Source organism: Lissotriton helveticus, chromosome 11, assembly GCF_964261635.1.
Source record: "Lissotriton helveticus chromosome 11, aLisHel1.1, whole genome shotgun sequence".
NCBI classification, from domain to species: domain Eukaryota; kingdom Metazoa; phylum Chordata; class Amphibia; order Caudata; family Salamandridae; genus Lissotriton; species Lissotriton helveticus.
The window spans coordinates 394,629,488-394,654,667 of record NC_136072.1 but is presented as its reverse complement, the minus strand read 5'-3'; the positions used below and the strand labels follow the sequence as shown (position 1 = coordinate 394,654,667).

At 47.9% G+C, this 25,180-nt stretch overlaps 1 protein-coding gene across 1 annotated transcript in view; it reads right to left on the bottom strand.

The window, feature by feature from the left end:
- The window catches only part of LOC144790806 (galactose-3-O-sulfotransferase 2-like), a 283,596-nt gene that overhangs the window by 106,279 nt on the left and 152,137 nt on the right, over nucleotides 1-25,180 (bottom strand). Inside the window, exon 3 of the mRNA XM_078665487.1 lies at nucleotides 744-1,029. Coding sequence (XP_078521613.1) covers nucleotides 744-1,029 — 286 coding nt within the window. The remainder of the gene's footprint in view (nucleotides 1-743; nucleotides 1,030-25,180) is intronic.

The window sequence follows — 25,180 nt, the reverse complement described above, 5'->3', positions numbered from 1 at the left end:
TGTGACGTGATGTATATTAGGGCTCCACCCTATCCACTGTAATTTCATCTGATTCATGGAGTCTCGTGGGGTCCTCCTAGCCAAGGTATCATCAAACACCAAAATACAGATAACACATACTTACAGGCACCATCTTCAAAAGTCACCAACTACTCAAGTTCATTCATCTCGTTCAGGCAAACCTAGATGTTCAAATACACAGTAGACCCACAACAAGCAATGCCCTTTTGCATTCGACATCTATGCAAGACACCTGGAATTATTGATAATGGTGGGCAGTCTTCTGACCCTGTTATGGCCAATCTGGCTATGTACATTTGCAACAGTGTTGTTACACAAATACAACGTGCGTCTTTCCTTCTTTTAGGAGTGAGAATATTCCCTTTCGGAGCCATTTCCCAGAACTCCTGGTGATAAATAAAATGACATAAAATTTGCATACGAGCCTCACAAGTCTCTCCAGCTTGAATGTTCCCATGTAATCAGGTCACAAAATCGTATTCAGCTAGTCTGATTTTTGGTGGTAGTGGCAGAGAAACTGAAAGTGCGTTGTCTTTCTTCTACATGGCACGTACAGCTTTAGATGGAAACACACATCCCATAGAGCCCTGGGCAGATAGCAAGGTCGAAAAGCTCACTCAAAAAATCACCTTGTATTCAGATTTCTACGAGGACCTGGAATGAAGGAAACCCCAGCCTGCCTCAAAGAGTTGGAAATAAACCCACCGTCTTTGAAAACGTACCTCATTATGGTTGAATTTTAAATGGTTGCACATGACGTTATAGTGCTGCCCTGATTTCTTTGTGAGGAATCCTTCGACGAACTTGGCCTGGAAGCTCTGAGGATAGCGAAAGGTACTCAACTTGTCAACCGGAAGTGCTATGGAGAGATTGTGCTTCTCTGTGAACCGGTACATAATGTTCATGACAGTGCTGCTGGCCGTTTTGTGGGTTTTGAGGAACATCACATTTGTCGCTGCATGGCACATCTTTGGACTTGTTTTGATTGTGTCCTGAGTAGGCCCGATTCTGAATAACAAAGAGAGACTGCATGAATAAGTAATGCATTTTCTGCGCCATGATGCTTGCACAGAAATTCAGCTCTGTGTATCGAGAACATACAACAATGTAAATAAGTATTTGCAAAGGAAATGAAGATGCATGGTAAGTGTTTCATAACTTACTTATCCCAACACATTCTATCGTGTACTGCACTAGGGAACTCTTGACTCTCAATCTGAACAGTTGCAGGAAGTTAACAAATCCTGGATTGGCAATTGGTGTAGGAAGTTGAGGCCAGGATACTGGAACTAGCTCCTTGTGAAAAAAACTCAAGGCAATTACAATGCACTTCAAATTCCAGAATCCACATCAGGATGTGAAGCTGAAGTAACGAGACATTACTCAGTCGCGACATTACTCAGTCGCATGAGCAATTCAAGGGGAAGCCGGACTCTTCTTCTCTCATCAATATCAGACCTTCTGTCCTTATAATGCTTCTGCCAGTGACCACTTTGTAGGTTCCTCTGAGGGCATAAAGCATTATTGACAATGTTTTTATGGACGCTGCCTCTGGGTACTCGTTAAAATAGCACACCATCGGATTTCTCTGGCAATATGTCCCCACAGCAGATTGATTTATGTCTAAAGTATCTAAAAATGTAAATCAGTCGTATTAAGGTAGGACCCACCATTATCAGTGGTCTTCCCAAAATTTCTGAGACAGTTACCACTTGAGAAATGTAATATATTTGTGGCTTAGTTAAGGACATCTGGGAAAGATATAATTCTCAAGCCCCACATTGACTTCTTTTCCAAATACTTTGAGGTATCGGGGGGCCAATCCACAAAGGTATTTAGGAGTACATGAAGTAGCACTTCTGTAGTACTAATTCACATACTCTTAAATATAAATGTCTTAGTGAATCAGCCACATTTTGTTTTTCAGAGTGGGCCGTTCAATAGGTGTGCAGGAAATTACATGTTATGAACACGACCTTTCCTTCAGCTGTGCTGTTACATTTAGAATCACATTTCTACAGACCCAAACTGTTTCACTCTTGCAACACATCAAGAAGCCTTATACCATATAATAGAATTGGATGGACATACACCTTCATTATGTATCGTTTTTTGCCAATCTCTAACCTTTTGACTTAGGGTCTTGAAAAACGCTGAACAATTTGACATATAAAAATCTACATAGTGCATTGTATTGCAAGCCCCTCAAATTATATTGCTTAAAGCTTTGAGTACATGACTGCCATGAAATGGACCTTGAATTCCTGACTGGAGGAAGTGGGGACTGTGATCTCATCAGTGCTTTAAAGCGTGCTTGGCCCACCAGCAACTCAGGACGCACAACTGATGTGAAATGGACTGCTTGTCTCATCCTCAGTGGGGGGTGAGTCTGGGTGACAACTGGGCCAAGTCGGAAGAGGCTGTGCCGAATCTCTTTTGTCTAGTGTAAGGCGAAGAGGTCATCATGGTCCAGTGAAAAATGTATCACTGACAGAATATTAGAACCAAAAATATCATGTAGGCAGAATACCGTTTAAAAAATGACGGGGACTGAAATATTGAGAAAGTAAGTGCAAATAGGTAAGTATAGATTTACTATTTCTCACTCCACATCTACATACCTTGAATATAAATATATTGTCAAGGTACATAGTTGTGGAGTTATATGTAGTAGAACTTTACTTGTCACTCCAGAGAACCACAGTACCTATGAAGGAAGTCAATGTAGAGAGAGATGGGGAGAGAGAAAGGGATGTGTCGTTCCTATTGAAAGGTCAGAGGGACCTTTCTTTAACGCCCTCACACACCCCAAAGGATGTCATGCTTCATCATGGGGCAGTGCTCCTCATTGCGCCGGCACTGCAATGCCCAATGGGTCCCCGAAGGGTCACTTTATGGGAGATCTTTTTAGAAGTCTAACCGTAAGGTGAGTGTGGGTATTTGTGAGAGGGTAAGTGTGGTGATAGGTGTTATTTTTTTAAATGACTGGAGGGGGTGAATGGATTATATGGGAAAAACCCTCTGTCATCAATAAAAAACAACAAAAAGGTTATGTGCTGCTCAAGGGTGGTTATGGCCCTCAGTAGCTAGACAAGTGCAAAGTCTTAAGGAGACGGGGATATGGTCGACATGTTTTGCGCTGTGAAGTGTCTCAGGAGGAGATCCTTGGTGCTTCTTCAGGACCTAAGGGTAGTGATAATAGGGGGTTATTTATGTGGTGGTCTACAACTATATCTCAGTACCACTCAATGGACCCAGGAAGTGGTCCTATCTGGAACTACAGGAAAACCAAGAAAAGCAACAAATCATTATATGTGGCAACCTTGAAAAAAAACCCTGTTGGAGGACCTGAGGTTACATTTGTAATCAGTGCATCAGCAAGGTATTCGATCATACCAAATGAGCGTGAGGTTAAACACATTTTTACAGAGGTGGGGAGGACAAACAATCATGCATATGTACAAATACGTAAGGAGAGAAAGGGAGAGAGATACTCTCATTATGTCAAGCCGTTACAGTGAGCACATAAATGAGGGCACTACAAGTGGATCGCGGTGCACGTTATGTGCTCGATATGTTGTGAGCGTGGTCAGACAAGAGCATAGTGATTTAAAAAAACATTTATCCAGGCTAGGCATAGTGACCACTGATGGCAAACACCTCTATAATGCAACTGTGCTGATTGAGGTAAGGGTTCAGCTCACCTGGTCGTTATGGGTGTAGAATCCCATGAGGTACGTCAGAGGTGACCACCATCGCTATCTGTTAGAGAGGTGAGTATTAGGACCTGCTGATGGACTAGGAGTCAAGCATAACAGATGCAGACGCATTGGAGGTCAATATTTACAGTTGCGACGAGCAGAAAAAAGTTCAGAGACCTACACAACCTCTTTCCAGCTTGTGGAGTGATCTGTGTGCCGGAACGTGGTAATAGTAAGCATCGGGCGCATCAGTGAATATGACCCCTAGGTCACATGTGTTTTGCTAGTGATTTTGCATAAGTTTGGCCATTACACTGTGTAGTGTGTGATGGCCCCTGTTTACTGAGTCGGCCATCTGTTAGCAATTATCCTTATCGTAATTGCAGTCTGACTTCCATTCTGACCACAAGAAGCTCTGTGGCTTTGTTTCTGTTTTAGCGTGCATCTATTAGCAATTATCCTTATCATAACTGCAGTTTCACTTCAATTCCGACCTAAGAAAGCCCTGTGCCTTAGTTTATGTTTTACGTACGAAACAAACAAAATAGCCAGACAGAACTATTTTTTATTTGAATTTATTGATCCCACCCAGCTAATTAATTCTGGAGGGTCATCTATTTTATTTTAGTATTTTTTGTATTTTTAGGAAAACATTTAGACATTTAGTTTGGATATGTCATCAAGCAAACAGTCATCAAACAGTGAAAAAAATACATACCAAAAAATAACGTGTGCATAAATGTACAAGTGCTATACAATGTTAAAAATCAATACTGTCATTTTATACAAACAACACCAGAAACAATGAATCAAATACCTAACAATAATTATATTAGGAAACAGCCCTTTACATTAGGTACAAAGAGACAGGCGGAAGAACAGTTCAGAAAGCACTGCCTGCCTGTCTTACTAAACCAGGGATAGAAAAATAAATCATAGGGTTACAGAAACTAGGGGTAGCACTGTATAGATTTGAACAGCCCTAGTTGCACCCTTTATTCGTTTTCCCAGGCTTAGGGTCAACGCGTTTCGAACCTCAGCGTTAGTAAGGGTTCTCCTCAGGACGTGGACTGGATAGAGCCAAAACTGAAAATAGTAATGAGGGAAATGGTGTAAGAATTGTGCACTTTTAGAATTTAAAAATCAGACTCAAAACTTTAAAGAACAGTGTCAAAGAGTACCTGGGAATGACAAGTAATTGTCACTCAAAATTTGTTGCAGTGAAATGGAGGGCCTCACACATGCCGGAATTCTGTAACCGGATAAAAATGGCAGTGAGAACCTATACATGCGATTTGATTTTTAGACACCATTATACTAGTGAACACGGGCATACCTGTATTGGGATGCGTCGTTTATGCAAGTAAAAGTGAAAATAACTTTTGAACCCTCCTGAGGCGCAGCCGGGAATAGCAAGGAAAACTGAGCATAACTTTGTTTTAAATACTATAAAATGTCACTTTGTTTTTTAAATCACTCACCTTCCCTGTCACTCAACTACAGTGTGCAGGCACCCCTTCCTGCTGAAAACGAGCACTGGTAAGGGCAAAACCGCAGTTTTCCCGCCAACTTCATTCCCCTCTCCCTGACTGGGACACACCCACTTCGAGGCCACGCCCCCCTTCAAAGTTATAAAAGACACGCTGACTACTAGTGCTTTAGATAACTTTTGAACCCTCCTGTGGCACAGCCGGGAGTAGCAAGGAAAACTGAGCATAACTTTGTTTTAAAAACTGTAAAATTTCACTTTGTTTTTTAAATCATTCACCTTCCCTGTCACACAACTACAGTGTGCAGGCACCCCTTCCTGCTGAAAAACGAGCACTGGTAAGGGCAAAATCGCTGTTTTCCCGCCAACTTTATTCCCCTCTCCCTGACTGGGACACGCCCACTTCGAGGCCACGCCCCCCCCTTCAAAGTTATAAAAGACACCCTGACTACTAGTACTTTAGATAACTTTTGAACCCTCCTGAGGCACAGCCGGGAGTAGCAAGGAAAACTGAGCATAACTTTGTTTTAAAAACTGTAAAATTTAACTTTGTTTTTTAAATCACTCACCTTCCCTGTCACACAACTACAGTGTGCAGGCACCCCTTCCTGCTGAAAAACGAGCACTGGTAAGGGCAAAATCGCCGTTTTCCCGCCAACTTCATTCCCCTCTCCCTGACTGGGACACGCCCACTTCGAGGCCACGCCCCCCCTTCAAAGTTATAAAAGACACGCTGACTACTAGTGCTTTAGATAACTTTTGAACCCTCCTGAGGCACAGCCGGGAGTAGCAAGGAAAACTGAGCATAACTTTGTTTTAAAAACTGTAAAATTTCACTTTGTTTTTTAAATCACTCACCTTCCCTGTCACACAACTACAGTGTGCAGGCACCCCTTTCTGCTGAAAAACGAGCACTGGTAAGGGCAAAATCGCCGTTTTCCCGCCAACTTCATTCCTCTCTCCCTGACTGGGACACGCCCACTTCGAGGCCACGCCCCCCCTTCAAAGTTATAAAAGACACGCTGACTACTAGTGCTTTAGATAACTTTTGAACCCTCCTGAGGCACAGCCGGGAGTAGCAAGGAAAAGTGAGCATAACTTTGTTTTAAAAACTGTAAAATTTCACTTTGTTTTTTAAATCACTCACCTTCCCTGTCACACAACTACAGTATGTATCCAACGGCAATATTCGGCACGAACATGCCTGGCGCCCGTCTAAATAGTGAGTACAATCCTGGTCGAGCATACGGTCTAATGCCTTCTAATGCAGGTTAAGTTTGTAAAATCTAGATCACCCTATTTTCCAGGCATGTTCGTGCCGAATATTGCCGTTGGATACAGAAGTACATGACCGCGTACAAGAGACCTTAGAGCCACGACGACGGTCGCTCCTAACTAAGTGAGTGCAACGTCGGTAAGAGTGGCACTCTACGCCATATCATATGTTGATAGTATGTGTAGTAAAAACATGCGGGCATATTCATTAAGATCTTCCACCTTCCCCTCAGGTTGGCTTCTGCGGGAATCCTTTACAAAATCACGGATCTTCCGATATATACACTTTTACTTGCATAAACGACGCATCCCAATACAGGTATGCCCGTGTTCACGAGTATAATGGTGTCTAAAAATCAAATCGCATGTATAGGTTCTCACTGCCATTTTTATCCGGTTACAGAATTCCGGCATGTGTGAGGCCCTCCGTTTCACTGCAACAAATTTTGAGTGACAATTACTTGTCATTCCCAGGTACTCTTTGACACTGTTCTTTAAAGTTTTGAGTCTGACTTTTAAATTCTAAAAGGGCACAATTCTTACACCATTTCCCTCATTACTATTTTCAGTTTTGGCTCTATCCAGTCCACGTCCTGAGGAGAACCCTTACTAACGCTGAGGTTCGAAACGCGTTGACCCTAAGCCTGGGAAAACGAATAAAGGGTGCAACTAGGGCTGTTCAAATCTATACAGTGCTACCCCTAGTTTCTGTAACCCTATGATTTATTTTTCTATCCCTGGTTTAGTAAGACAGGCAGGCAGTGCTTTCTGAACTGTTCTTCCGCCTGTCTCTTTGTACCTAATGTAAAGGGGTGGTTCCTAATATAATTATTGTTAGGTATTTGATTCATTGTTTCTGGTTTTGTTTGTATAAAATGACAGCATTGATTTTTAACATTGTATAGCACTTGTACATTTATGTACACTTTATTTTTTTGTATGTATTTTTTTCACTGTTTGATGACTGTTTGCTTGATGACATATCCAAACTAAGGGGTTCATTAGGATGGCGGACGGAAGTGCAACCGCAGCCCTCGAGTAAGCGGAAAATGCCTTTTCCGTGTCCGCCTGCCGCGGACACTCCGTCCGCCATATCAGGATAGGAAAGAGTGTCAAAATTCCGTCAGCGACGGAAGAGCACGCACCGCCGCCCAACTACACCCGACCACGCGGTGGACGTAACCAATCCAGAGACTCCGCCGTACGGACTGACGTCTACGACCGTCCCCCAAATCAAGATGGCGGAAAATACACATAAAACCGCTGCGGAAAAACAACCTGTCTGAACACGGCGGATTCCCCACAGCGAAGATAACATACATAGCAGAGATACCCACCGCAAGCTGCTCGCCACCATGGACCCAGCGCTACACGCTTTCCCGATGCTCTTCGCGATCCACCATGTCCAAGTCTTGGCCCACTATCGACGACGACGCAGGTAAGGCACAAACCATTCGCTGTCTGGAGGGGAATACCTGCAAGGGTCGTGACGTTGGGAGGGGGAGTGTCATGTTACCGAAACCACTGATTAGAAGCAAATACAAATACACAATTGTAGTACGCAAGCAGGAATGACTACGACAAACCACGACACATGATTGACTACCTTTATTACACATAATAGGGGTATAATCACAGTGTATGCGTGAGCATGGGCAAAGTGGGCACCAGAGCATGAACATCAGAGGCAGCACATCAGAGGGCAGAATGCAGTATCAGAGCATCAACAGGGCATTGTGGACAACAGAGCAGGTACATCAGAGGCAGTAAACGAGAGGGCAGAATGCAGTATCAGAACAGCAACTGGGCATTGTGCCCAACAGAGCAGGTACATCAGAGGCAGTAAACGAGAGGGCAGAATGCAGTATCAGAGCATCAACAGGGCACTGTGCCCAACAGAGCAGGTACATCATTGGCAGCACGTGAGAGGGGCTAAGTGCATCAACAGTCCATTGCACTGGACAGGTCCATCAGAGGCAGCACGTGAGAGGGCAGAATGCAGTATCAGAACAGCAACAGGGCATTGTTCGTAACAGAGCAGGTACATCAGAGGCAGTAAACGAGAGGGCAGAATGCAGTATCAGAGCATCAACACGGCATTGTGCCCAACAGAGCAGGTACATCAGAGGCAGTAAACAAGAGGGCAGAATGCAGTATCAGAGCATCAACAGGGCATTGTGGACAACAGCGCAGGTACATCAGAGTCAGCACATCAGAGGGCAGAATGCAGTATCAGAGCATCAACAGGGCATTGTGGACAACAGAGCAGGTACATCAGAGGCAGTAAACGAGAGGGCAGAATGCAGTATCAGAACAGCAACTGGGCATTGTGCCCAACAGAGCAGGTACATCAGAGGCAGTAAACGAGAGGGCAGAATGCAGTATCAGAGCATCAACAGGGCATTGTGCCCAACAGAGCAGGTACATCAGAGGCAGTAAACGAGAGGGCAGAATGCAGTATCAGAACAGCAACAGGGCATTGTGGACAACAGAGCAGGTACATCAGAGGCAGCACAAGTACGTGTTCCAAGCAACCCGTCCCAAGGACCACAACAAGGCAAGGCTGTTCTCAATGGACAATGTACACACCATGTGCAATAACATGTGAGTGAAGTGAACAGCACCTCACATCACAGAATCAGGTGGGCTGCGTGAACTACCTGCCTCAGACACACTGCCAGCACCAGAAACAGGAGTGTGAGACACAGCCACAGCCCGAGTGACTGACACATGGGCCACAGACCCAGACACACTGCCAGCACCAGAAACAGGAATGTGAGACACAGCCACAGCCCGCGTGACTGACACATGGGCCACAGACCCAGACACACTGCCAGCACCAGAAACAGGAATGTGAGACACAGCCACAGCCCGAGTGACTGACACATGGGCCACAGACCCAGACACACTGCCAGCACCAGAAACAGGAATGTGAGACACAGCCACAGCCCGAGTGACTGACACATGGGCCACAGACCCAGATACACTGCCAGCACCTGAAACAGGAGTGTGAGACACAGCCACAGATCTACTGACTGACACATGAGCCATAGACCCAGATACACTGCCAGCACCTGAAACAGGAGAGGGCACAACTGAGACTGTGCTACTACATGTTGCATGACAGCAAACAACAGACACAGTGCCACTATCTGATACATGAGAGTCAACTGCACCTGCGCCACTGGGACCACTGAAATGATGAGCCACAGGGCTGTATGGGCCAGAGGGCAGGGTGGGCCTGGGAGCTGGGGATAGCTGTACTTGAGCGACATCGGGGTGGGCAGGTGTCAATGGTGTGTGTCTGCGTTTCTTAGGGATATGTGAGTGCACCCTGGACAGGACAGGACTGGCAAGTGGTGGGGACTCAAAAGAATTATCACCCACCATAGGTGGAGCATCTGCTGCCGGAGGTCGGCTTTCTGGGGACGTGCTGGAGCCTGCTTGTCGTTTGCTGTGTGCCTGCCGCCTGGACTCAGAATCATGTGAAATGGGGAATGCAACAACAGGGGACTCCCTCCTCTGCTTCTGACTGGCCTGGATGGGAGTGGAGGTATGGGGGGACTCTGCCGCGGAGACATCTGTTTTCCGTTCCTTCGACAACATCAGCCTCAGTGCAGCCAGGGGTGATGTATGCCTGTCCTTGATTGCGCCAGTGTCCATAGGAGAAGCCTTGTCCCTAGGATGTGCCTTATCCGTAGGAGGAGTGTTGTCTCTGGACTTTCCCTGTGCCCTGGACGGTGCCCTGTTCCTGGCAGCAGACATGTCGTCTGTGGTGTACCTGTCTCCAGAAGACACCTTCTCCCTGTGTGTGTCCCTGCCCTTGGGAGATGGCCCTTGCTCTGTTGTGTGCCTGCCCTTGGGACTCTCCCTGCTCTTTGGAGGTGGCATTGTCTTTTGACTGTCCTTGTCCCTGCCCTTGGGAGATGGCCCTTCCTCTGTTGTGTGCCTGCCCTTGGGACTCTCCCTGCTCTTTTGAGGTGCCTTTGTCTTTTGACTGTCCTTGTCCCTGCCCTTGGGAGATGGCCCTTCCTCTGTTGTGTGCCTGCCATTGGGACTCTCCCTGCTCTTCGGAGGTGGCATTGTCTTTTGACTGTCCTTGTCCCTGCCCTTGGGAGATGACCCTTCCTCTGTTGTGTGCCTGCCCTTGGGACTCTCCCTGCTCTTTTGAGGTGCCTTTGTCTTTTGACTGTCCTTGTCCCTGTCCTTGGGAGTGGCCCCTTCCTTAGTATTATCCTTGTCCTTGGGAGTGTCCCTGCTCCTTTGAGGTGCCTTTGTCCTCTGACTGTCCTTGTCCAAGGGAGTGTCCATGGACTTGGGAGTATCCCTTGCCTTGGGAGTACCTTTTGTGTGGAATGCCTGTGTAGCATGTGAAGGCATGTCCCCCAACACCACTTGTGGATCCTGTGTGTGTACTCCAGTGTATCTGACGTTGTCTTTGTGAACAGATTTTGCTGACCGAGGGGATGGTGTCTGTGCCCTCCGTGCCCTGACGTGCTGTCTGACGCTGCTTCTAGTTCAATAACCTGTATTAGAGTCCTGGTCAGAATATTCACTCCCCCCTGAGACATCCAGTGGTGTAGATGGGGAAACAGAAGTAGCCCCCTGTCCATGCGACTGTACAATGGCAGACGACACACTGCTTGCCAATGACTGAACTGACCTGTGTAGACCAGCAAGATCGCCATGCATCCCTTCCATGAATGCCACAACCTGCCCCAACTTCCTATCATGGTCTTGGAATGCATTTGTCATATTGGTCTGCCCCACACACAGCTGTCGCAGCAGATCAACAGCCTCAGCACAAAGTGCATTTTGGGTCACCGTGGCAGGGGCAGCGGTGCCTGCACCGAACGCCACTCTGCTCCCCCTACTCCTGCGTGCACGAACAGTACATGGTGCAGTTGGCGGCAGTGTGGGCCCTGTGTGCTGTGTCCCGACCGAAGGTGTTGATTGCCCACTCCCAGTCTGTGACAACAGTGCTGGCTCACCAACACTGTCGGAAGATGAGGACGATGGTGTCTCCACATGCGAGTCCTCAGGGACGGTCCTGTCCCCCTCTCCGGCGCTGCCCTCCTCTGTGTCAGTCTGCGTGTGCGCGAAGTCTGATCCGGATGCATTGCCTTCACTCATCTCCGCCGTCTGTGGCTGAGTGCCCTCTGCCAAAGCTGAAATGCACAGAAAAGAGGTGTAAGTCATGGGCACACTCACGTACAGAAGGACAAGGAATCCCTAATTCAATTGCTGACAAAGTTCTTCTAGCCCCCATCCTGCACACGGCCCACCTCTACCAGTCATCCTCACATGACATAAGCGTTGGTGGCCGTGACACATGTACAGCATGCGGACAGGGCAGGAGCATGTACATCTGCACACATGTCTTGCCATGGGGCCACGGACCACTACGGCATGTGCTTCAACACTCAACTACTAAGCAAGTGGCGTGTCAACATGCCGGACCTGGATGTCAAATTACACTCACCCAATGGCACCAACATGGCATCGCAGCGATTCATACGCACCACGGAAGTCACTACTGTGTCTGGGCACCAATACATGCATTGCACTCCCAAGTAACATACACAGACAGTCTGCTCACCGCTAGTTTGCTGTTGATCCACACTCAGCCGTTCGGACAGGTCAGGATGCTTCACAGCAATGATACGGTGCATGAGAGGGGTCATGGAGCGTCGTCCTTGGAATCATCCCCAGTGTCACTTCCGCTACATTCTTGCTCAGCCTGGAAATGTCGTCCCAGCGTTTGTGGCAGCGTGTATGTCGTCTATTGCACACCCCCAATGCCCGTACATCACGTGCTATGCTCCTCCACACGTCCTTGCGAAGGTGCAGCTTGACCTACCATGATGGGAGACAAAAGGGTGCAAGTCAGTGGACAGTTGGCCTGTCACACAGATAGGGGCAACACGTATCTGTCAGCAGCCATGCACATTCCAACAAATATGTCGGGCCCACAGTACACAGCTAAGATTGCAGAAGCCAGGAGTCATTGACCACCTCATGCACACCAACATGTCCCACACTGCACTTACCACCTGTCCGGGTGCGCCGTAGAGCCGTCCAAAGTTGCGGAGCACACCGTCCACGAGGACATCAAGCTCCGCGGCGGTGAAGGGACGAGACCGGATCTCTTTGACTCTCGACATGGCAAGATCACGGAGTATGGCACTAGAGCAGCAGTCGGTGGTCAGCTCAGCAGCAGCAGCTCGAGGTGATGGTCACAGGCAGTAGTCGGTGGTCAGCTCAGCAGCAGCAGGTCGAGGTGATGGTCACAGACAGCAGTCGGTGGTCAGCTCAGCAGCAGCAGGTCGAGGTGAACAGGTAGCACTGGTTCCCAGGGTAGGATGTGTACTTTTTGACATCACACATATATAGGGCCCTGAACACATGTCAGTGGCATACGTCGCCAGCAATTGGTCAGCCCTGGATGCGTGTTTGTAAAAGGGCCAATGACTGGCCCTGGTGTTGCGGTGCACTGCTTCCGCTACTTTCGATTGGCCATTCGCAGCCAGCGTTCCCTCTTCCCAATGGCTGCATGTGCACGGACCGTCATGGTCACACTTCGGCAACCGCATGTGCAAGCTTCCGGGACGGATGCTTCTTTTGCAACAATGTTCTATCACTGGCGCCACCATGGCGGTGCACGTATTCGGCGGGGGAGGTGCAGGCCAACACACCCTTTAGATGTAGTCAATGGACATGGCAGTTCATGACCCCCCTTACAGTCACATTGCATCATCCACCGTACACCGGCCGGACCAGCCCGGCCCAGGACCGCCGTGCCGGCCATGTCTACAACCGCCGTGCCAGGCCCGGGCTAGGACCGCCGTGCCGGCCATGTCCACAACCGCCGTGCCAGGCCCGGCCTAGGACCGCCGTGCCGGCCATGTCCACAACCGCCCTGCCAGGCCCGGCCTAGGACCGCCGTGCCGGCCATGTCAGCCACCGACGGGTGTTCACTCGCCTGGCACGGCGGTGGCTGATGACATGGTGTGTGTGTATCATTATCGTTTGTGTGCATGCACTTGCTTGTGTGTCTGTGATGTGGCTTCTACACATTAGGGTCATGACACACGTCTTGTCAGTAATGTTGACATGTGACTAAGTTGCGTTGTACGTGTTGACACACTTCCTGTTGCTAGTGGCTGCACATTGTTAATGGGGCACTCCGTATTGTAGTTACTATCAGAGATGTCACACATATGACCATTGTCCACAACATTTATCTTCTTGCTAATGTTGGCTTACATGTGATGGAGTTGCACACCTATGCGTCATTTGTAAGTTGACTCAAGTTACATCTCTCTCCCACACAGGAGGGCTCCAAATGTGCATCGGCCATATACTGTGCTGGAGGATTTGGTTGACGAGGAGGTGATCAGGAAATTCCGGCTAGATCGACTTAGATTGATGGAGCTTGTTGCCCAATTGTCTCCTCATCTGCAGCCACGAAGGACGTATCCTGGTTCCATTACACCCACAGCAAAGGTGATGGCGGCACTGCACTTTTTTGCTACTGGCACCATTCAGTACACAGTTGGACATGCCGGGGGGATGTCACAGTCCATGTTCAGCATGGTACTTCGGGATGTTCTAAAAGCTATGATGCTGTACAAGGATGACCACATCCATTTCCCACGGCCGGCAGAGTTGGCAGCAGTCAAAGCAGACTTCTATGCACTGGGCCAGATACCACACGTAGTGGGTTCCATTGATGGCACACATATCGCTCTCATTCGACCACGGGCACGTGAGCAGGTTTATAGGAATCAGAAGCACTTCCATTCGCTGAACGTGCAGGTGGTGTGCCTGGCCGACAACATCATCTCCCATGTGTGTGCAAGATTTCCAGGCTCCGCACATGACGCCCACATCATGCGGAGCAGCATTGTCCCCCAACTGATGGCAAATCTGCATCCCGGTCATGCGTGGCTTGTTGGTGAGTATGCTGTGGGGACTTTTGTGATTTCTGTGTGGCATGGGGTACCCACCAATTCTGGTTGTGATATTTGTGTCTGTCATCCCCTACATAGGCGATTCGGCGTACCCAAACCGGCCCTGGCTCCTGAGTCCCATATGTAATGGTGAAATGCGCAACAATGATGCACATGGAAGGACCCGTAGAGTGGTGGAACGTACTTTTGGACTGCTAAAGTCTAGGTTTCGGTGCCTGGATAAGACCGGAGAGGTCCTGCCTTACTCACCAGGCAAAGTATGCAGGATCGTGGTTGCCTGCTGCATGCTCCACAACCTGGCCGTGCGCAATGACATTGAACTGCTCTTGGACCCTGAAGACCAACAAGTTCCTCGGCCTCCCATCCCACCCATGTCGACTGATGAGGATAGTGGTGAGGAAGAAGGTGTGGACCAGAGGCGCCAGCTCATTGACCGCTACTTCCCTTGAATGTGAGTAACTACCTCTTGTGCCGGTTGAGAATGCCTTATGTATGTTTGCTGGTGTTGTGTGGATGTGGTGTGCATCAGCTGGGTGTTCTGCTATGTGATGGTTGCATATGTGTGTGTTCATTTATTTGGACATGCAAGTCTCCATGATGTGTGTCCTCTCATCCAATGATTTTGTGATGAGTGTGTTTTGTGGAATGTTGCTGTGCAGTGTGTTGTGATGGGTGTGAATCTGTTTCCTGACGTGTGTTTGCTGTCTCTGAATTTCCCTTGGTCACTCCCGCAGCTGCATGATTATGTACGACTTGGATCCCTGCACCTGGTTACGTCTGTTTCTGAGGCAATCATGTGATTAAACATGGAGGCAACACATCATGGAGTGTGTAAGTGGCATTTATTTACAGGTTGTGCATTGGTGCTGGTGAATATTTACAAGTAAGTGTGGGGTGGGGGAGTGTGAGTTGAGAGTAATGGCAGATGAAATGTCCGTGCTGACACCACATTGAGTGATGTCAGGCTAGTCCAGCAGACCTGTGCCAATGATTGGCTATGTGGGACAGGATAGTTGGCAGGGTGAATGGCTGGCTCAGGCAGTGTCAGAGTCATTGTCGGCCCCTCTTGGAGCGTGTGGATGTAGCACCCCCACTGCTCTCACCCACTTCCAGCCTCGGACGGCCCCTCCGTCTTTGAGGTGGTACGGAGTCAGCTGGGGGGCAGGTTGCTGAGGGGCCACATCCGTCGCCAGGGGCACAGGTGGCGGTGGCGGTGGTGTTGCTGGCCGTGGCGTCTGGACACTTGGTTGAGGGGGGGTTGTTGGGGGCTATCCATTCCCTCCACATTGTTGTCTACTGGCCCATGATGTCCACTATCTGGCCAAGGCCGCCCTCAATGTCCCACAACATGTTAGTGTTGTCCACCGAGTCCTGGTGGGCACGATCTGCCTGTTCCTGGCCATGCTCGTAGGAAGCCTGGCACCTGGCTAGGGCTTCAAGTGACTCTGCCACAGGATGGGGTGGGTGTCCTTCCTCAGCGCGACGGAGTGTGGATCTCCTGATTGGCTGATGTGGCCTCGCCTCTCTCCTTTCTGGCCCACTCTCCCTGCTTGGGTGGGAGGCAGATGGCCCTGCGTTGTGCGGTGGGTTAGGCAGGGTGGCACAGGCAGGAGTGGTGGTACTGGTGGTGGTGGTGGTGAGACTGCAGCTCACTGTGGCCGGTGTTGCAGGAGTTACACAGGTGACGGTTGTCGGGGCCGGGATTTCCTGTGAGCCAGATGGCCCTGGCAGTCTGCTTTGGCCCGCACCATCCTCCGCACCGGAGCTGGCTGTGGCATCGTCCCCAGAGAGTCCGGTATGGGTGTGAGGCGAGTCTTGCGGCCGGTTGCTGGTTTCACCAGTCAGATTACGATCACCTGAGGGACAAGATTGTGCTGATCAGTACTGTGGACATTACATGTTCATATCAATTTGATTACATTTCAGTGTCCTGTCGCACACACCCCACCCACCACCACCGCCCTCCATGTGGACATGGGGGCCTGTTGGGAGTTGTAGTGGTGACCTCTCACACACCCCAGCCACCACCACCGCCCTCCCTGTGGACATGGGGGCCTGTTGGGAGTTGTAGTGGTGACCTCTCACACACCCCAGCCACAACCACCGCCCTCCCTGTGGACATGGGGGCCTGTTGGGAGTTGTAGTGGTGACCTCTCACACACCCCACCCACCACCACCGCCCTCCCTGTGGACATGGGGGCCCGTTGGTAGCCATTTACATTTTGGTGAGTATGTGGCCCACGTGCATGGGTTGGGGCCTGGGAGATGTGTCTTCTCAGTTGTGTGAGGCTGACCATGTCATTCTGATCGTGGTGCTTGGTTTGTACTTACCAGCCTCTTCTCCTTCCTCAAGTTCTTCCAGGCTCTCTGGGTGCAGTTTGCCCAGCACCTTTTCCTCCCAATCAGTGTAGGGTATGGGCTCCGGGGGTGTGCCGCCGCCAGTGTGATTTGCTCTCACATGGTTTTTGGCACGGATGCCTTTCACCCTGGTTTTCAGGTCATGCCACCGCCTCTGTATCTCGTGCTTTGTCCTTGGCACGGTCCCTGACGCATTCACCCGACTGAAGATCCTGTCCCACATGTGATTTTTTTGCGCCTCAGTGGTCTGCTGGACTTGGGCCCCGAATATGTGGGGCTCAACACGGATAATTTCATTCACCATTACCTTCAACTCGGTCTCCATGAATTTAGTTTTTTTTTTCGGTGCCATGGTGTGTGGTACTCAGGGTGTGGGTTGAGTGAGTTGGGGGGTGCAGGTGTGTGTTGTGTGGTCTGTGGGAATGGTGTGGTGGGTGTTTGTGTGGTGGGTGTGGTAGGGTGGTGGTTTTGTGTCTTCAATTGGTGTATGCTGTCGGTCGTCTTGGGCCTCTTGCTAGCAGCTATGCTGTGATGCAAAGGATTGTGGTAGTAGGTGTGAGTCATTTTATAGTCGTGTCTCAATGGTTGTTGGCAGTCAGGTGGTAGGTGGGTGTGTTGACTAGTGTGCATTATTGGGTACTTGGGGGGTGTCATTGTGGCTTGTGATTGGTGTTGGTGTTTCAGGTGGGGGGTAGTCCTTTTTTGTGTGTTTGCAATTTACTTCCGTCACACTTTTTGACATTGGTTTGACGGTAGGGATGTTGTTCGTGTTGGGGTTCCGCAGTGATGCACTGTTTCTCGTTGCATTCTTTCCGCCGCGGACGTGGATGGTGGTCCGTACCGGGGTACAGGCGGCGTTATCCTAATCGCGGACACGGAGCCTTCGCAGGTATGGCGGTGGATGTGGCTGTTCCCGCGGTCATGTGCGTCCGCGGCGGACGGGGTTTCGTCGGTTCCGTCCGCTTGCGGCGGGCTCTGGTGTACTCCGTCCACCGCGGACGGACTTTGGTGTTCTCCGTCCGCCGCGGTCGGGGGTTCGTTCCATTATTTTCCTAATCGCTACGGCGGTTTATCCGCGGAGCGGTCCGGAGTATCTTGCCCGCTTCCTTGGCGGACGAGACACGTTTCCGTCCGCGATCCTAATCGGCCTCTTAATGTCTAAATGTTTTCCTAAAAATACAAAAAATACTAAAATAAAATAGATGACCCTCCAGAATTAATTGGCTGGGTGGGATCAATAAATTCAAATAAAATATAGTTCTGTCTGGCTATTTTGTTTGTTTAGTACGTTGGAGTGGTCCAGGCCAGTTCAGAGATAGGACCCAAACCTTTCTCCTCACCCTGTTAGTTTATGCTTTAACATGCATCTGTTATGAATTATCCTGATGGTAACTGCAGTATGGCTTTTATTCCAACAGTCAAACTTAAAAATGATTTTAAAAAACCACAGAGCATTTTATTTTACTAATATTAAACATTGCGTGTTATTAATGAAATAATACAGTAGAGCGTTTTTAGTTTCCTTTTCTGTTGAAGTTGTTGGGGTTTGTTTTCCATTTTGCCAGTGGACATGGGCAGAGATGCTGGAGTTATGTAAGGTGTGACTGGAAGCAAATCTCAGTGCATGTGCACTTGTTTTGGCACCAGCTTTTTAGAGCTAACGAAGGTGAGCACCGGTAGGACCCGGGCCAATTAAAGTTGATGTTATTAAAAAATAAGTTAAAGCATTTTTAATTTCTTTTACTCTTGACGTTGTCGGGGTTTGTTTTCCGTTTTGCCAGTGTACATGGGCAGAGATGCAGGAGAAGGTGTGGCTGGAAGTAAATCGCAGTGCATATGGACTTGTTTTGGACCAGCTTTTTAGAGCTAACAATGGTGAGCACTGGCAGGACCCTGGGCAATTAAATCTGGTGTTATTAAAAAATACAGTAAGCATTTTTAGTTTATTTTTCTGTTGACGTTGTCGGGGTTTGTTTTCTGTTTTGCCAGCAGACATGGTCAGAGATGCTGGGTGTAGGAAGGTGGATATCTGACCACCTGGTTACCCCAACTTTTTGCCTAGTGTTTAGCTGGTTTTCGACTTAGTTGGCCTGGGATCCTGCTATTCGGGGCCCCAGGCTATCTGCTCTCACTGTAAAATGGACTCAATGTACTTTAGGAACATATCAAATTGGCTATTGAGTCACCCTTGTGAGCCCCTGTATAGTGTACCTTAGGTACCCAGGGCATAGGTGCATCCAAGGCCTACCAGGGGTTGAAGCATGTATTATGCCACCCCTGGCTGGCCATCTAAACTGACACCACTAGCTGATCACTCAGCTTGGGTAAGATGGTGTAATCACCCCTTACTTATATATAGTATCCCTATATCTACCTTATATAGACACATAGTAGCCTATAAGTCACTCCTATGGCAGGCCTTAACAATCCTGGAGGCAGAGTGCTTGGTTTTATGTGAGAGGGTGCCCTAGCATGAGCTGAGCCCCTCTGCAGCTTTCGGAACCATCTCCCTATAGATGTTCTATGATATAGCCATACCATATACTCTTAAGTGTATTATAATCCTCGGGGTTAATGCTAACTTTGGTTTGGCTTTATCGAAACATGTCGCGTAAGGTGTCAAACACTTTGGAATACTACCCTCTCACCAGTTCTGGCGAGGGGGGTAGCATTCCACCCTTCTAGAGGGTGAAGACATGTAGTTTCTGCTTTACCCGGTTAAAGTTAAACAGAGCCTCAGCATCACAAAATGGATGCTGCTGCCACAGACACGAGTCTGACCTCCTGCAGCTGGGGGAAACTCCAGCAAGAGAGGCTTGGACAATAGGTTTCCTGTCAGGGGAGGTGCCAGCACCTCCCCAGGCAGCCTGTAGTGTATTGGGGCAGGGTGGGCTGAATAGGATGCTGCAATTCCAGGCACTGCCTGGTGCACACAAGGTGCTCCATGCATAGCCCGGTTCAAACCAGTTGCTGGGGCACTCCAGCCCCGCTCTGGTGCAAAACTGGACAAAGGGAAAGGGGTGTAACCACCCCCTTCCCAGGTTCCACCCATAGGAGGGACCTAGCAGGTAATCCAGCCCCTTAGTTTAGTATAAAGATAGGAGCTGTGTCTAGAGACTTTAGATTATCCTGGAACGAAACTCTGAAACGAAACTCTTGGACCTTCGAAGATCTACATCGACTAGAAGACTGAAGAAATCTCCCTTGTGGTCAACGAGTGACCACCCTGTGCAAACAGGCTCCATCTGTGACTTGCCGGTTTGCTTTGTCGACGCTCCTCCCGGAACACGAAGATTCAGCTACTCAGGCCTGGACTTCCAGACTTCTCTGACCCCAACCCACACCTCCAGCAAAGCTGAGACCCGTGGCGGACACGAGAGACGTGGGACCGGACATCATGGACATCCTGCATTTTGCTAACCGTGCATTCTTTTTTAATTTTTTTTTAAATATGTTTATTACATTTTTTTCACATACAGTACAGCACAATAAAATATAACAATTCTCTAGCCATTGATGAGAAACAAAAAACACAAAATACAAAATACAGAAAAAAAAGAAGACTAAGAATTGCTTATTTGCGGGTTCTTGTCCGTAACGCAAATTAACAACCGGTCTCGAGATGTATAATAATAATTTTTCATTTATTCACTCTCCGACATACCCTCCTTCCATATCTGTATTGGTTCCCAGATTTTCTTCCCTAGCCCCCTCACCCTCCTACCCTTCCTAGCGTATATGCCTTTTTCTAAGTTGTATACAGCCAGGAGGCTTGCCAGCCACTGTTGTATTACAGGTGGTGTTTTATCCAGCCAAGTCCTAGCTATCGAGAGTCTCAGAACTGCCATGGCGACAAATAGGAATTCCACATACGTACTGTCCAGATCTGTGCTAACGCCAAGAAATATCAAAGGTGAGGTGAGGGTAGTACTAACACCTAACGAGCAGGCAAGAAAACCTTCAATATCTTTAATAAGCGTATAAATTTGTGGGCAGGTAGCAAATATATGTATAATATCTGCCGCTGGCTCATTGCAACGTGAGCAAGCGGTCCCTGACGTTCCTCCCCATTGAGCTATTCTGGCCGGGGTAAAATAGAGAGAGTATAGCGTTTTGTAATGCTGAGCTTGTAGAGAGGCTGAGCATAGTACTGTACACCCTAACTCTAAAAAATCTTGAAAGCAGCCTATCTCGATATCCAATTTATTTGCCCACTTGACTCCTTGCTTTTCCAAATCATCTGGTTTCGCTGCTGCCAAAGCTGCATAAATACTGCGGATTGTAGAATCCCCACCCCTTTCTATGCAGTCCAGGATACCATTATTGGCAAAACCTGTCGTCCCTCCTCACCTACTACTTAAAAAACTCCGAACCTGTAGGTATTTAAAAAAACTCCTCTTGTTAATATGGAATTTAGCCTCTAGATTGGAAAATTGAAGAATACCATCTGGGCCCAGCAGATCCCCATCTTCACAATCCCCTTTTCTGCCCAGTCTGCCATCACTGAATATGAAAATATTGTTGTTGGTAGGGAACTGTTTTTGTACAGCCGCGTATATCTGTTGAACCTCCCCAAACCGAATTTCTTCAAAAACGCAGCCCAGATTTTTTATGGGTGGCCTGGACAGTCTTAAACCTTGTTCTTTTAAAATAGGAATAATCAGTACAACTAAGGAAGGAGTTCTCCGTCTCAGTACCAAGAACAGTTGCATAAACATCTGTAGAAGTGGACATGATTTTAGGATCCAAACCGCCGCCTCCAATCAGACCCTGCATATACTGCATCGCCGCTAACCAATAGTAAAGTCTAAAGTCTGGGGCCCCCCAGCCTCTTCTAGCCCAGGGAGAGTGATAAACCTATATGCCCTCCCTGTTTTCCCGTGTCCCCAAATGAATCTGTTCAAAATGAACTCTAAACTATTAAACCATTTGGCCTAAAAAAATAAAGGAATTGCCCTAAAAAAATATAGAAATTTAGGTAAAATTACAATTTTAATTACATTTGTGCGACCTACCAAAGATAAGTGGAGATTATTCATTCTCACTAGGTCCGAGCTTACTTTGGAGATGTGGGGTGCCATATTCCGTTCTACTACTACATCTAGATATGAGGAAATCTCCACCCCCAGGTAAACTGCAGAATTAACTACACGGCAATCATTACAGACAGTATAGGAGTTTTTGACTATCTGGGTCTTGCTTCTATTAAGCCTATATCCTGAAATCTCCCCAAATCGCTGAGCTTCCACTTCTAACTCACCGATGGCTAGAGCGGGATTGGGAGTAACGATTGCCACGTCGTCTGCATAGGCAAGCGTTTTAAATTGCTTGCCGTTTATGGTTACATGGGGGATGCTTAAGTTGGCTTCTAACCTTCGCAATAAGGAGTCCATATATAACGCGAATAGCAAAGGTGACGAAGGGCAGCCCTGCCTGGTACCCCTATTAATCTGCACCAAGGCCGTATGTCCCCTATTAATCCTAATCCGGGCTGTCGGCTCCCTATATAGTGCTTGAACAGCTCGTATATAGCCTTCACCTAAGCCATACCATCTCATTACTGCCCAAAGGTAGTCCCAAGAGACCCTGTCGAAGGCCTTCTCTGCGTCTAAGAATAGAGCTGCGACAGGGTTCCCTGGGACTCCAGTGGCATCGAACAGAGTAATTACCTGCCTAATGTGCTGAGTTGTGCCCTTCCCCGGAATAAACCTGTGTTGAGTAGGATTGACCATACCCTCGATCACTCTAACCAATCTTTTAGCTAACATTTTTGAAAAAACCTTTGCTTCCGAATTCATTAAAGTGATAGGTCTGTAGGAACCCGGTGTTGTAGGTGCCTTACCTTTCTTTAAAATGACTATAACATCAGCCGCCCCCCCCATGAACTTGGAATTGAGTCCCCCCTGTTGGGCCTGCAATACCGTGTTTAACATCTCAGCGATAAGCACCTCTTGAAATACCTTATAAAATTCAACCCGAATCTGGTCCGGGCCTGCTGCTTTTCCCGAAGGAAGATTCGCCAATGCTGAGGGTACCTCCTCTAAATTAATTGGGGATTCTAACAATAGCTTCTCCTCTTCCGGGAAATTCGGGGCTAAGCTATAATTGAGATGTTCCTATATATCTACATCCCCGCCACCATCCTCTAGGCCATAGAGATCTGTGTAAAATTGCCAGAAAACCTCCCTTACACCCTCTGGCTCAGATACCATATTACCTTGGCTATCCAAGATGTCTTTAATTTCTCCTACTGCTGATTTCTGTCTGGTACGAATTGCCAAGATGTATCCAACTCTCTCGCTCAACTCGAAGGACTGTTCCTTCTTTGCTAGATAGTTGGCTGCCGTTTTACTCGCAATACCTTCAATTGTTTTGGCTTTTAATGAAATAATTCAAAGCAATTGCTGTTCCAATGGCATACCCAGCTGAATTAACAAATTCAATTCCTCCTCCGCCTTAGTTACTGTTCTAACTGCTTCCTCAACCCTGGCCCTTTCGGATTTCTGCTTATGCAACGAATAACTCAATGTCTCTCCGCGGGCTCCTGCCTTAAATGCGTCCCAGGTAATACCTGAGGCTGTACTCCCTCTATTGATTTCCCAGAATTCACTTATCCATTTGTTAATGTGTTTAATATATCCTTAGGTAAAGCTCTCTCAAAGGTCCAGGTGTTTTCCTTGTTAGCTGCCCCTTCTAATTTAACAGTTATAATCAAAGGATTATGATCCGATATTATTCGGGGGTGTTTCTCAATTTGGCATCTAGATAGTAAAGAATTAGATATTAAAAAATAGTCTAGTCTAACAAGAACTTTATGGGGGGCTGAAAAAAATGTGCTACCATTCAGCTGCGGATATTTCCTTGCGGAGAGATCTGACAATGAGTTATGTTGTGCCATTGCTGCTAGCGCTCTATATGAATTCTTTTTCCTGCCGGTATAGCCCCATCCTGCTTGTAGCTCAGTACCTGAGGGCCTATTAAGATTGAAATCCCCACAGCATATGATGGGCTCAGGCCAGTGGGCTAATTCCGTATCTAGATATTCGAATAGATCAGGGTCATCCTCAGTGGAGCCATACACCGCAATCAGTGTGAACTTCTCACCCCTGCACATTATTTCCGATATAACCCACCTACCCCCTCGATCCTCCTTCTTCCTAATTACCAAACTATCCCTCCCTTTACCCAAGATAGCCACACCTCTCGTCTTGGACCCTTGCTTTGTATGAGCTAATAATGAAAACCCTAGCTGCTCCAACAGGAATCCCTTTCCCCCCTCTATATGCGTTTCCTGCAAACAAACAAAATCCAGTCTCATTGTTTTCAACAGTGCAGTAACACGGAGTCTTTTCTGAGAATCATTCAACCCTCAAACATTAATTGAAGCGATTCAACAAGTCATTAAAATACATCAAAAGGTTGTTCTAGCTTCTTTACGAGTTTCTTAGTCAAATCCACAAAAAAAGTGCTGTGCTGTATGCACTGTATGTGACCCCCTACCCCTCCCCCCCTTGACCTTCCCCCATTCCAGTAACCCAATCCCCACCCCCCCTACTGGCAAATAGGTCAACCATGACCTATGCGTGTCCGCTTTGGTGTGTAGCTGTCGCGCCCTCCTCCCTCTCCCTCAATCCAACTACCTCGCTGCTTGCCCTTAGCCCATGACCCGCTACCCTCACCGGTTTAACTAACCTACTGTATTGCCAAATATAACTAACCCTGCGGCCCTCAGCGTATTTTAACTTATATCATGACCCCCTTATCGCTCCCCCTCTTTATTGCCACGTAGTTCCTCCATATACCCCTTTGCTTTTATTTTAGAAAAGAACGTTTTCACCTGCCCTCTAGTAACCACTTTTAACTTAGCAGGGTAAAGAAGATATGCCTCTGAGCCCAATGCCTGAATCGGAGCTATTAGCTGTCTCAGCCTCCACCTTCTTTCAACAGTGACGTGACAGAAGTCAGGCCTGGCAAAGAAAGTAATATTATTAACTGAGCGCTTAGCCTCTGGTTTAGCTTTCTCAAGAATTTCCTGCCTCAGTAGATAATTGCCCACATAAACCAATATAGCCCTCAGTCTATCATCTTTGCTGGCGCCATGCCCCTTCCTGCTTACAAAGGGAAACTGATGCGCCCTTTGACTCTCACTCTCCCACTGCCAAGATGTTAATTCAGGAAAGGCACCCTTCAATAGGCTTACAACAAATAGTCTCGTGTCTTGCCCCTCAAGTCCCTCCGCCACCCCTAGCAGTCTTATGTTGTTCCTTCCCTGCCAATTTTCATAGTCCTCAAGTTTCCACTGTATGTCTACCGCCACCTTCTGCTGTTCCTGACACCTTCCTCTACAAAAACAATCATTAATG